At 49.8% G+C, this 13,824-nt stretch overlaps 1 protein-coding gene across 5 annotated transcripts in view; it reads right to left on the bottom strand.

The window, feature by feature from the left end:
* MAPKBP1 (mitogen-activated protein kinase binding protein 1) overlaps nucleotides 1–13,503 on the bottom strand; it is a 103,555-nt gene extending 90,052 nt beyond the window's left edge. For 4 of the 5 annotated variants that reach the window (XM_072864593.1, XM_072864595.1, XM_072864597.1 and 1 more), the window contains exons 1-2: nucleotides 13,241–13,503; nucleotides 12,038–12,381 (exon numbers count right to left, since the gene is read on the bottom strand). In XM_072864593.1, the coding sequence (XP_072720694.1) occupies nucleotides 12,038–12,154 (117 nt within the window). In that variant the 5' untranslated portion in view covers nucleotides 12,155–12,381; nucleotides 13,241–13,503. The remainder of the gene's footprint in view (nucleotides 1–12,037; nucleotides 12,382–13,240) is intronic. The other variant, XM_072864594.1, reaches the window with a different exon arrangement.
* Nucleotides 13,504–13,824: the final 321 nt, after the last annotated feature.

Genomic DNA, 13,824 nt, shown 5'->3' with positions numbered 1-13,824 from the left:
ATGAAATGAATCATCATACATAGACTCTGATCTTGCAAACAGCCACGGAGGCACTTATCTTTATATCCATTGGGTTAAATGGAACTACTCATGCTCATACCACCTCACACAAAATTAAGCACATGCTTAGGTATCCACAGGAATGGTGCCAGAGTTTGCATTCAGTCTTCTTTTAAACCCTTCAAGGTCATCACAACTATAAAAATGTTACACGAAGAGTTGTGCAAGACTTTGTGTACGTTACAGCTGTAACACAATACCAGTGTTACTTTATAAGCAGGGGAAAGGAGTGGGTTGTAAATTACTGTACTAAGGGCACACTAAGAAAAGTAACATACACTCAACCAGAACAGAATATGTTCTTCCTATTAAACACACACACACGCAGAAAAATAGAAACATACTCATACAATCATCCAGCCAGGCCCCAGCATTTAAGTATGCTCTACAACGCAAAATCCTGCTTGGCAGCTGTTTACAGTACTTTCCTTTCTGGGGATCTGAGAAAAGCATTCAAATTAAATCACACTAGAGAGTGGGAGGGCAGGACGCGGGACAGAACCCAGGCAGCAGACCTGGAAGTAAGTCCCTCTTCCAGAGGGATGGCCACAATGCATAGGCAGCATTCCCTCTGCTGCCCAGAGACAAGACCCCCTCCCCAGCAAGGCAAATTTTGACATTTTTTAATGGATTTTGCTTCTAAGCCCTTCCTTCTGCCCTAAGTGCTTCCGCAGCTCACGTAGATCACTGATGATTTACCGTTCTGCCATCTCCTCAGCATGAGAGCTCCCCAACTCAACTAATCCCAAATGCTATACAAACATGCTTCAGGCCTACAACTCCCTTCCCCACGGCCCAGGACAGGAATACCAGCTCCTCTCTGCCTGGAGAGTTACAGTATTGTTTATACAGCCTCCTCCCCTCCTCAGCCAGGGCTGCTGGCTAAGGCAGGCCAGGTTGCTCCTCCCAGTACAACAGGCCCTAAGTGCCAGAAAAAAACTACCAGTAGAAGGAAAGAGTTTCTGCTGCTTGCCAACAAACCTTTAGGCAGTAGGTGATGAGTGTTCCCAATTGTTTTAAACCTCCGGAAAGCACTGACAGCAAAACTACATGCCTTATCACAGCAAGCACTCTCCTCTTCCCACTGGAACATCACAGGGCTCTCCAGAGCGAGCAGTATTTCTCCAGCCCCTAGTGACCTCAGAGTTCCCCAGGTGTCCTGTAAAACCCTTTTCTTTCACAAAAGAAAGAGGCAGATTTTCCCAGACTAACAAGACAATCCAGTTCCCTCGGCAGAGATGCAGAGCTGGAAGCTGCCCAGTGCACCTCCTGCCACCACATCCTCTACCACACAGGACAGCGTTATTACCCAGGGCAACCTGGTGCTCTCTTCCAGCCTTGCTGGTCAGCCTGGAACTTTGGTCACCAGAGCTCCGCCGCAAAGGACCAGACACTGTCTGGAGACACAGACTCTGAGCATATTATACAGGGTTTGTCTAGACTGGAAGCTCGGTTTGTCTGGTTTTTTCCAAAACCTGTGTTTAAATTAACCGGCATGGGCTTACCCAAGGACCCCGCCCGGGGGCGGGACCAGGACCCCATGGAGCGCCCCGCCCCCGCCCCCCATTGGCCGGGAGGCGTCGCCATGGCCACGGGCGGCAGCAGGCACCGCCCCTCCCGCGGCAGCGCGCCGGGAGCCGGCCCGGCCGGCCCGACCCCCCGAGAGGGAGGCGGGGAGGGAGCGGGGCGGGCTGCGGCGCGGCTGCAGCGGCCGGGGCACGGGGGGAGAAGCGGGGGCAGAGGGCGCAGGCCCACCCCAGGAAGCTGCCAGCAAGCAGCGAGCGGGCAGGCCGGGCCGTGCCACTGCAGCCTGGTGCTGCGTCGCCCACCGGCTCTCTCCTCCGCGCCAGCACACCTTGCAGGAGGCCATAAATCAGCCCGCTGGCCGTTTTATTAACGGTCGTCTTTACATTCAGACGCTCCTGAGCAGAGCCGTTCATTCCAAGGGCCTGGAGTAGCTCCAGCGCACAGCAGAGGCAGTCCAGGCGCTGCATCTTCTCCCCCACCACCGCGCTCCGTTTTCCAGTGATGGCTCCATCAAAAAACTATTTATCCCAGGCCTCGGACATTAAAAAAAGCTTATTTGCAATGCCACTAGAGAAAGCAGGCCGAGAACTTGGCAAAGCAAGCATCTATAAGCCACCCACCACAACAGTGATGTGGGAGACCTTCTCTTCCAGAAGTTACAGCCTTTTTGGCTGTAACACAGACAAAGCAGTCAGCAGCGAGGAAGCTGAAGGACGACACCCCTAGCCCGGAGTACCCTACCCTCATCCTCCCCCAGCGCCAGTTATTCGCACTGCTGATTGCCTGTAAAATACATCTCAACAGCTTAGCTCGGGAAGCCTGCAGAGACACGCAGCACAAACCGTGGATTATCAGGGAGGAAGATTATCCTCCCGATGCAGGAGAAGGTGGAATCCCAATTCCAGCCTCAAAAGCAGCTCAGGGTTTTAGAAACAACTATGTCCGTTGAGGTACACCGCACATTCCTCAGAAATATTTGTTAATGCATTTCATTAAGAGCATTTTATGTCGTCTTGTCCCCATTCCCCTCCACCACCACTCCCATAGCGGGGTTCGGGGCGCAGGCTGGGCAAACACCCTCCAGCCAGCCCTCATGGTCAGGCAAGATACACAATCACTTTTGCAGCCTGTCTGGCCACAATTCAGTCCAAGAAAACCAGGTGAGCTGGGACCAGATGGGCTTAAACAAACAAAGCAGATCCCAAATTTGTCAGTTCCAGTTTACAGTCAGCAATGCTTTTGGACCCAGCTGCTTGAGAAGGATCACACCCCAAAGCAGGTTTGAAACAACTGTGCTTGGGACCACTATATCTAGCTCAAAACTGGGAGATAAGCCAAATGCAAGGAGTTACGCAGCTGTTTTAAAGCCCTGGATGCTGGGACACTTTGAAGTAAGTGGATAAGTACCCTGTCTGTTTTACATTGAGGGGAAAAAAGAGGCTCAGAGACTGGCTGAAGAGTGGAGCACAGAACCCAAAACCATTAACATTTAAAAAAAAAAAAATACATAGCTCTGTTTCAAGGTTCGCTCTACCTTTACACATTTCAGCAGCACAGAAGCGTTTGTTAGGAGCGTGAAAAACACCACTCTTAGCCCAGACAAAGCTCTTACAGAAAAGACACTAATATTGATGCAATGTAACTGGCAAAAAGAAGTCCTTTTACTGGTATAGCCTGTTTCTTCAAGGGACAGGATCATTCAATAGACTCTTTTGATCCTGTGTCACCATTAAGATAGTTTGTTATGGAAGCTCAGCTTCCAAATTGTTTCTAGCACAGCCAAGTGCTTGGCCAAGTACACCCTTACACTCATGCCCACTCTGGATACCTCCGACACCATCCCCATCCTCTCATGGTCCAGGTCACAGCCCCACGGAATGGCCACGGCTGAAGCACAGAGCACAGCAAGTTCTGAGCACCAAGAGCAGTCACCAAAGAAGGAGGCAGGTCTTGCACACACTCCTTTCATCCTCAGTCCTATTCAATGTTTCGGCAACTCCAGCATCTAGATTGCATTAGGGACTGTGTAATGAACTCAAGCTCCTTTGGTGCAAAGTCCTGAGCTGAGCAATGGTGCTGTTTGCCTTTTTTTTTTTTTTTCCCCCAAATAAAAGCATCCCTAGTACAAACAAGACTTCAAAGGCAAGCGGCCCCTTATGTGCTACTCAAAGGTGAGCAACCAATTTCAAAGCCCTTGAGCGAGCTCAAAGGCTACCACTGTTGAGCACAGGAGACATAGCTAACACTTCAGTACTGGCACTTCAAACAACAACTGCCCTATGCTGAGCCTGCCTGTCCATAGGGAAGGGTTTCTGAACAGGCAGCAGTGTTTTTCCACACTGCCTGCTTGGAAGAAAAACAGGAGCAGAGAGCTTTACAAGTCTGTATCCTTGAATCCACTGACACTGCCATAAAGTTGCTTTCTCCTTCTTTCAGAAGCTCCTCCATCTGCCTGCTCTCAAGCCATTTGTTAATGTTGTGACTCTCTATTACTATGCAACCTCCAACAATCTATTTTCTTCCAGAGAAAGGAGTCTCTCTGGATCCTTGATGGGGGAAGTTTCAGCCTAACTATGCAAAGTGTTTGGGAGATGCAGAAATTAAAGAACCATCACTGTAAGGAAGGAATGTCATCGTTCAAATTCCACCAGGTAAGAAATCTCGTATTAGTTGTTAAATCACATTAGCCTTCTTGACCAACTGTGAATTTTAATACTGTATTTGGGAGAATAAGCAGGACTGGCTTTTATTGCTATTGGCTTGGAAACACTGAATACAACAGCAGTTCACAGACTTTTCTATAGTACTATTTTCAATCAGAGTTTCCCCACAGTAACTAACAACAGCACTGGTCTCCTGGGACACTAGCAAAATTACAAGGTTTACAGGGGTTTCCAGAGCTCCAATTCATATAGTGCTTAATCTCCTTCAGCCTGTTGGAAAGTCATCATCACCAGAGCTACTGAAATCATTAGTGACAATGGAACTAAGTCAGCATTTACAACAGCACAGTTTGGGGACTTTTAAGCAAATAATCCTAAATGAACACACAGTCCTCACACGGGAGAGGTGAGAAACATCCCCGGTAATCTGCAAGAGACTGGGCTTTGTGGCTAAGGCTAAGATTTGGCCTCAGAGGATCAGGATTCAATTTCTAGGTCTGCCTCAGACTTCCTGTGGGAGTCTGTATAGGAGCCATGTCTGTATAGGAAAAGCATGTCCCGTTCCTCCCACACCTTTTTTTTTAAGCCTGAAGCTCCTCTGGGCTGGGTCTACTTTATCACATGTCTGTCCAATGCTCACAAAAGCAAGGTAGAGATGGGATACTCCTGCAGTCTGTGGTCATACAAATACTAGCAGCAACTCACCTTTGCACTAATATTTTTGAAGACAGATGACATGGCACAGATCCACTGCTGGTTACAACAGCTACAGGCCTCAGCTGTATTTTCCTTGCACAACATGCAGACATGCTCAGGGCAAGGCTAAGCAGCACTGTGGTGAAGGGAAATAGTGTGAGGTCTTTCTGAATTGCAGTAGCCACCCTTTGGTGAGTACAGCCTCAGCAGAGCCCGCAGGGTGTCAGGCACAGGGACCAGCCCACATCTGGAGCTGGAAACCAGAGCAGAGAACACACCGCAACCCTGCTACGCACGTACAGGAGCCCTCAGAAACTTCCAGCTCTGCAGCGGCAGGTACATCAGACACAAACAGAAGCCTGAAGTGACTGAAACTGGGCTTGGTGCTATTTAATTATTCAGACCTTAGCTGGGATCACTCAGCACTAATATCAGGGCTTCATTCTGCTAAGCGCTGTTTGAGCGCCATGTAAGTGCCACTCCTTGCCCCAAAGATCAAGACAAGAGACCTTTTAAAAAAGCCAAAGACTAGCTAGTACATAGTATTTGCTTTCACTCTCACAGAGGAAATTGTACCAAGGCTAATCAAGCAACTTCTTCCTAAGACCTGATCAACATGAAGCAAACTATCTTCTCAGCTTTGCCAGGCCAACAAAATGCTGACCACCACTTTCTCAGCCGGAAATGGAGATGATGCCCTGCAGTTGCTTTCTACTAGACACAGAGCAGAGTGAAAAAATATACAAGTCATTTTACACGCACTTGCACACCCTTGATGATACAAAAGCAGATAGTGGTCCAACGTGACCTAACTCCCAACCATCACTTCAACTGTTCTGCCCTCCCGAATCAAATGAGGTGATATGCCAGCCACAGGTAGTGCCAAGAACACAGCTAGTGAAACAGATGGAATACTTTGGAGGAGGTCTCTTTCCACCATGTCTGTGGATGCCTTTCTCCACCAGCCTTCCCTGCACCACAGTGAACAACAGCTCTGACCAGCAAGCAGCAAATATACCAGCTGCAACACCTCTGACCAGCCCTGACCTCTGCCATCTTACCATCCCAGCCAGGTCTTTGGCAAAACTCTACGTGCTTCACTGCTCAATGCAGAACAACAGCCCACAAGCAAAAGGGGGTCATCAGTCTGTATGTGTACGGTTTATCCAGCACAGCAGGGACAGAGTAAAACCTGCTTACAAATCTCTCCAGCCAGGTTAGCTAAGTCCCATGTGCCTTCTCAGAATACCCAGCTCATCTGAAGGACGTGAAGAACAACATGCAAGCCAAGACCTCAGCAGACCTAAAAGACCATCCAGGAAAGCAGCATGTGACCACCCAAGGAAAGCAATAACCATTTAAACTCACTCAGCAAATGAACTGGTTTGTGTAATTTATGCTGACTGCATGCCAGCTGTCAGCACATCATCGCTCCCCCCCCTGCCATGCAGGGGTCTTCCTGCTGTCTTTCATGGTAAAGACAGCACATTATTTAAGGGTGGACAGAAGGGTGGATCTTTCCAGCAATCTTGCCTCAAGATTGGCAAGAAGGGTCACAGTGGATCATGGATACAGTTGCAGGCTACAAAACTGAACATGTTGAATTGCTATATGCTTTTATACCCACCCTACTTCAAGAACCAGAAGCAATTGGTGCTGCAGTCCACCAGCAGAAAAACTTTGGCTTTGATATGCCCTGTGGCTATAAGTCACATTTAACACTCATGTTCGGCTCCAATTCAGGCCAGGAGAGCTAGCCAGATCACCCTGTAATTTCAGGACAAGCCATAACACGCATAGAGCAAAGAATGGAGAGAGGAAAACCTGTGTGTGAAATTGTTAACAAACACAGGGTCATCTTGAGCACCATGTATTTGAGGATGAAGAAGAAGGGACCAGAGCAGCCCAGCAGGGAAGGATTCAGCCCCTGAGCTATGACACTTTCAGTTGTTCCACTGACTCTATCCACAGATATGGACATGCCACTGAAATGCAGGTCTGGCTATGAAGAAGCTAACCAGCCTTTGTCCTCTGCTTTAAGAGACACTGTTATAAGCCTGACCGGAGACAGACATGAAATCCCTTCTATCTCTGGACAGCAGCCCCTAAGCTGTTGAAGCAATTGGGCGTGTTTAGACTGAGCAGTACAGAGCTGTGAGAGAGATCAACCAGGGCCAAACAACATTAATGGATACTAGCTTTGAAGCAGAATAGGCACAGCAGCAGAAGGCCAGACTGGGGTTAGATGCATCCTCTCAGCTATGCCACTGGCTGCGCTGGTCCCAGAGCTGGTGGGCTGAGCACTGCTCAGATTCCAGTGGAGTGGAGAAGGGGAATAGGGCAATACTGTGCTGAACAGCTCCTCAAAAGCACCATCATTATGTAAAAGACCCTTCCAAATCCTGCCAAAACAAAAGCTTATGACAGCATCAGACAGGCTGCTCTCTACCTCACCCACACAGCCAGGATGCTCAGCCCTGCATCCAGCTCCCTGGGAAATGCTGCCCACAAGGAACCCAGCAGGCTCTGCTGCTGCAGGACCAAGTTGTTCCCAAAGACTTACAAAGAATCCCACTCTGCAACAAGCCTCAGCTGCACCTTAAACAATTTAATAAGAGGTGATGATTTTTGAAGCATTTATATCAGTGAATCAAACTTGTGTGGTTTTTGGTTCTGTTCCAGTTCAGGTTCAGCAATTCTCAGCTGATCCAGTTAAGACCAGTAGCGGTCTAAACTGATTCATGTTGGAAACTACAATATTTTCATACAAAAAGAACTGTGTACTAAAGGCAGGAAGCTACAGCCAGGCCAGAAACATTACTCCACTCTCCTGTGTCCAGGACAGCTTGTGGTCCTAGCTGAGCCCTGCAGCTTCTCAGGGGATTGAGGAGCTGGAGAACTGTGTTGGGAATGCGAGTGGCATGACAAGGCACAAGGGGTCTCAAGTTTCCATGGATCTGCTTCCCTCTTAAATGTGTGCCTGTGCACATCCCGCTCACGGACACAGAGGCGGGCGTACGTGTTTCTGCTGCCCTAACCAGGGAGCTACCATCAGGCTGATGGGAGCCCAGAGGCTGGCAGCAAGAACAGACCATGCCTCACCAAAGGAGGACAGGAAACCCCATCTCACTAGGAGAAACTTAGTCAGGGCTCATTTTCAGAACAAAAGCTCTCAAAAAGGTTTTGCAGAGCCACGCAGTCCAACCCAGCATCATGGAGCAGGAACAGGCGCTCCAGCTGCACATGCTCGCACAACACTTGGTGGGGGGAGACCACAATACAACAGTCCCTGTGCTGAATGACTTCCTGCTGGGGAGCATCAGGTTTTAGTCAAAGCACTCTTTTAAACTGGCAACTTGAAATATTTCTGGCTTAGAAAAAACAGGAGAGATCAAAGAAACAAGCAGCAAATTCCAAATGTGTTTCTTTGACTCACTGTCTTACCGTTTTAGGGAAAAGCCTGTAGCAGGTTTTGTAGCAATTTGTTTCTACATTGACATTCATAATCTGGTTTGACTGAGGATACCCACACACACACCCTAAAATAGGCACAGCTACATCAGTTAAAAAGATGCTTATAAAGAGTAGAGCTTAACGATATGAACAGCCCCTGCAGGAACTGCACCTGCTCAGGTACGTTACTTCTGTGAGCAGAGAGAGATTTGTGTAGCCAAGTTCCAGGGTACTACAGCAACCAGGGCATTTTAGCAATGGGAGATGGCTCAAACCTTAGCTTCCCCCACTGTCCCACTAGTGCCGCACATTCAGGGTGACCGATGCTGCTTCAAAGGCACTCAGTGCCCAGTTTTTAACTCTGTGTCTCTACTGGAATCACAAGCACTGTGACCAGATGCACAGCCAGGTTTCTGATAGGACTAGTAATCCTCCAGAAATTGAAATCAGGCCAACCAACTTATCTGAGGAAATTTTAGCTTCCAGCCGCCACACTGACGTGTTACAATCTCAACAATCAACAGGCCTAGACTTAAGTCACTGTACTCTAGGTCTATATTGGTTCAACACAAAAACCAGAGGTCTGGAGAGGACAGAAAGAGTGGATTCAAGCCATGAGCATCAGAAGAGACAAAGAAAAAAGTCTAAACACAGAGCTAGTCAAGCAGCAACAAAAATCAGGACTCCCACAAATCAAAAGTTGTTTTCAAACAGCAGCAACAAAACTGAACACTACATCCAATTTGTCAACAAGCTTTACTTAAAGAGCTCCTGTTCCTTCCCCTTATTTATTTATTTTTTTAAAATATGCATGATTATGTATTGGTTCCTTGGTTTTACTCCCGTAGAGATCTCCTGGGGCTGCACAGTGAAACCATGCATTAATTATAGGCAAGGAATAAGTCCTAATAAAAGTCACAAAACAAGTTCTCTCTTGTACAGCTCCCAAGTAACACATTGCATGTCCTGCACAGCCCTCATGCAAAATATCTGTACTTACCCACACTCCCCCTTCCAGAGCAAAGAACAAACAGGTCTCTGCGGAGCCAGCCTCCCACAGCCTGCCCACGTCCAGCCCAGCATTACATGGCTGCTTCACTGAAAGGAGCCAATTTTCACAGGGCTTCTCTTCAGCATGACAAACAGCCCAAGGGGTCTGTCCCTAACCACTGAGACAGTCTGGCAAGCCTCACACCACCAAAGGGTTGTTTAGGAAAGAGCAGGGACACCAGGGACACCTTCCACTGGAGGGGAAAATCACAGCTCTTGGAAGTCAAGGCAGTGCCACTGAGGGTGCTCGTCCATCTTAAATTGAGCAGCTGGTTGCAATAAAAGCTCGAGGGACTCAGAGGAACCACAGGGCTGTTGAGGGCTTGCTCTTCACCTACATTTGCACGTACAAAGCACAATATCACCTTTCAGGCATTAATCTGGGGCAACAGTCCTGCTCCATCCTATGTAATCAAGCAGCATTCATCAGAGATGACCAGCTAAACCTACCAGCTTCGTAGGCCCTTCCATAATTCCATGTGACTAGAGTCACATGCATCTCTTGGAGCAGCCATTTCTCAAAACATCCAAGAGACAAAGATGCCTGAAAAAACCCTCCTTGAAGGTCAGCAAAGATCCTTCAGGAGCGATGCATATGATGATCAATTTCAGTCCCAAGGGATTTATACTCACACCAAACAGCAGACTGAGAGGATCTGTTTCCTGCTATTTTAGAAAAGTAGAGCTGCCTCTCACCTTGGAAGGCAGAGGAGCACACACATAGCAGAAGGAGCATCTCCACAGATATCCAACATATGTCAGATCTTTGGTAAGGGGCCCACTCCTTTTTGCCTTACCCACTCCAGCTGTCCCACTGAAGGCAGGCCATAACTCATTTGAGGGAAATTCAGAACAGATCGCTTTAGGAAACCAACACCAGCACCCAACTCCTCATCATGACAAATTGCTTCTACCAGCAAACTCCCCAGCAGTTCCTTTGCATCTCACTAATTAACTGCTCTTACTAATAAGATACACAAAATCCAGCCCTCAAACCCTAATTTGATGGTGTGGAATGAATCCACGATACCCCCAGGGGATCAGACAGCCCTGGCTGCACACTGGGAGACAGCACAAGGGATACAACGGAGCTCTTCCAAAAGGCACGTGCAAGGAAAACAAAAAGAAACAGGTACCACAGAAGACCCGGGGTATGCAGCAGCAGGTCCCAGCTCTGAAAAGGAGTGTGCAGAACTCAGCTCCTACTCACAGAGCCAGAATCCAATGCCAACTGTACATGGTGGCGCAGGTAGCTTTTGGCTCTTTCAACAGAGGTCTCTGCAGAATACAGATCGACAAACTGCTCTTCAGCTACAAAGCACGTTTCACTGGCAGTCCACAGGCTGCATTAAATGCAGCACATGCATGCACATGCACACACCAAGGTCACACACAAACCCCAGGGACTCTCCTCTAGACAACTTTGAGGAAGCTGAGCAGGTTTTCCTCTTGCTTGGCAAGAGAAGAGTATTGTGTTCCTTGGTATTGAACAGCCATCTCAGAGAAACTCCGACCTGAACCAGAGTTCTGATTTCATGCTGGGGACAGGCCATTTAGGTAAGGTGTCATTTATTTCCCCTGAAGTTTTACACACGCTCTTCACTCCAAGAGATAAATTTTGAAGCACTACTGTTTTGAGCCAAATGAATGCACTCTGCAGTCATGGATTACAAGCATTTCTTATTTATTAGTGAGTCTTCACAAGGGGGGAGGGATTAAGTTTTCTATTTATGGAGAGAGCGAGCTATGCAAAGGCTGAGTGATTTGCCCAGGGTTACAAGTGAATCAGTGGCAGGGACAGAACAAGGTGCCCTGACTCAGAGGTGCCTGCTGTCAGCACCAGGCAATGCCACCCAGCTCCTGTTCTCCCTGCAGCTGGGGTTAAGTCATCCTCCTCTCCTCATGACACTAGTCAATTCCCAGTGAGTGACTGTCTGTCAGGAATTCTCCACAACACCAAGAAGAATGATGGATTTCTCAGGTAGAAGCAATTATACCCCAGACAAGACATCCCCAAGGAAAGGCGGTCTGAGGCACACAGAGGAGGAACACGGAGGAAAGCGCATCCAGGCCTGTGGAATGCAGACCCCATCTGAACAGTCACCTCCGAGACACATCTCACATCCTCCATCTTCCAGCCCATCCTACCCTTCCCCACATGCCCACAGAACACTCCTTTGCAGAGCTGAGAGCAACTGCTTACACAGAGAGCAGGTCTTTGTGTATCGTTAGCTGCCAGTAATGCAGGTTAGCAGTTGGAAACATGGAGGCAGAGGCAGCATTATATTTCTCCTGTCAGTCTTCTGTAACAACTCCACACATCATAGTGTGGGAAATCCCAAAAGCTTTCTGATACAGACTGGGTACATACCACACAAGCAAAAAGTGTGTTTCAGAAGAGGGACTCGGGCTTTAGCAAGGATCTGCAGCACAGTAAAGATTCCAACTAAAGGACAGACTACAGTCACGTACCAGTTGCTCCACATCACTCTACAGTTACACCAGGTCTCCCAAAGCCGTATTGTTAGTACAGATGGGACCTTAGGCAACAAAGTTAAAGCATGCTGGCCGCACCACACAGCACTCACCTTGCTGCCTATATCTTCACGCTTGTTCCCAGGCTTGCTTCTCCTCAGCTTAATGGAAGGGGAGCGAAGTAGATTTTTGATCCGACTTGTTATTGTAGACCCTTCGACCGACATCATCTCCAGGTGCCAAGAGGGTATTCACCCCACACACAAACTGTGCCTGGGAAACGAGCCCAGGTTTGAGGCAGAAATACCGATGTGCTCAGCTTTGCTTGCACTCGTTCACATATCTCTCAGCGATTCTGCTCGGGAACTCCACTCCTGTTACACTGCAAAGCTATTCACAAAGGCTGGCAGACTTGCCTTTTGCAGATTCCACAGGATCAAATCAGCAGTAATCTAAACTGAAAGATGCACTCGTGGGTCAATACGTCATTCGCAATAAATTCTAGCCTTATTCTTTGCAAGAAATGCCAAATACAAGAGTTTATGATAAGGATGGGTGCAGTATTACTTATTCTCAGAGGCTTCCACAAAAATTATCATCCTTTTAGTATCAATTAGCACATTTAAACCAATTCCCAGATCCAAAATTTAGATGTTTTACACTTCGGTATCATCTTATGACAAAGACAAAATTTCCCACCATTGCAGTCCATTAACGGGGTCCATCCAGCCCCCTGCTTTTGCTCCATACACATCCATTCCACCTTAGGCTTCACAGCGCTTCTGGAAAGCACAGCGCTGTACTTGATTATTAAACACCAAGTCGCAGAAGCACACCGAGAATAAACACGAGGGAGTTTTAACTCCCACCAATTCAGCTCTGCTTTAAGTACACATATATAAAGTGTGTGATATCTGATAATGAAGGCATAGAATAGTTCACATCCCCGCACCCCCTATTTATAAAGGGGACCAACGAGGAACCGTAACTGCAGCCAACCATTACAGACCCCCGCCAAAACCTTCACCTCTCCCGAAGCCCCGGCGGTGGCCGGAGAGAAGGGGGGAAAGAGGGATCCAGTCAAAGCCTGCCGTAAGTTATCCCGCCGGCTTCCGTGCAAAATGGGGGCGGGGGGAAGAGCGAGCGAGGCAGAGAGAAGGGGAACGAGAGGAGAGGAGAGGAGAGGAAGAGAGAAACGTCCAAGTCAGCACAACCGCCAGCCCCTCTCCCTGCGGCGGCAGCACTGCGGGCTGAGGGGACGCGTCTCCTCCCTCCGCTCCCCCCCAGCCTAACCCGCCGGGTTAAACCTCTCCTACCTGGCGCCCAGGAGCGGCGAGGCCGGGACCACGGTGCCCCGCAGCGCCTGCCCATGCAGCCGGCCTCCCCCGAGGAGGGGCCGCGGCGCGGGCCGCCCCCGCGGGCGGGGCGGGGGCCGGGGCCGGTCCCTCAGAGGCGGCGGCAGCGAGGGGGCGGCTCCGCAATCTCAGGTCTCGGCCAGACGCGGGGGGCCGAGGCCGCCCGCCGAGCCCCGCGCCGGCCCCGGGAGCCCAGGGGCGAGCGCCCGCCCGCGCCGCCCAGCCGCTCCCCCCGGCGGCCGCAGCGCCGCCCGCATCCCCGGGCCGGCCGCCCGGCCGCGCTACGGCGGCCCGCGCGGGTCAAAACGCGGCGCGGCGCGGAGCTGGGGGGCGGCGGAGGGAGACGGGGCGGCGCGCGGTGGGAGGCGGAGGGATGGCGGCGTGGCGGTCGGCCGTTAACGGCCGGGGAGGGGGGCTGGCGCTGGGGCGGACTGGAAGCGCGTCTCCCACCCGAGAGAGCAGCGGGACACGGAGGAAGGAGAGGGCACGCAGAGATCTGCTCTGCCGGGCCCACCGCCCCGCGGGACCCATCGCACTGGCCGGTC

This window comes from Ciconia boyciana, chromosome 6, assembly GCF_034638445.1.
Source record: "Ciconia boyciana chromosome 6, ASM3463844v1, whole genome shotgun sequence".
Lineage (NCBI taxonomy): Eukaryota > Metazoa > Chordata > Aves > Ciconiiformes > Ciconiidae > Ciconia > Ciconia boyciana.
This window is presented reverse-complemented; position numbering and strand designations above follow the sequence as displayed.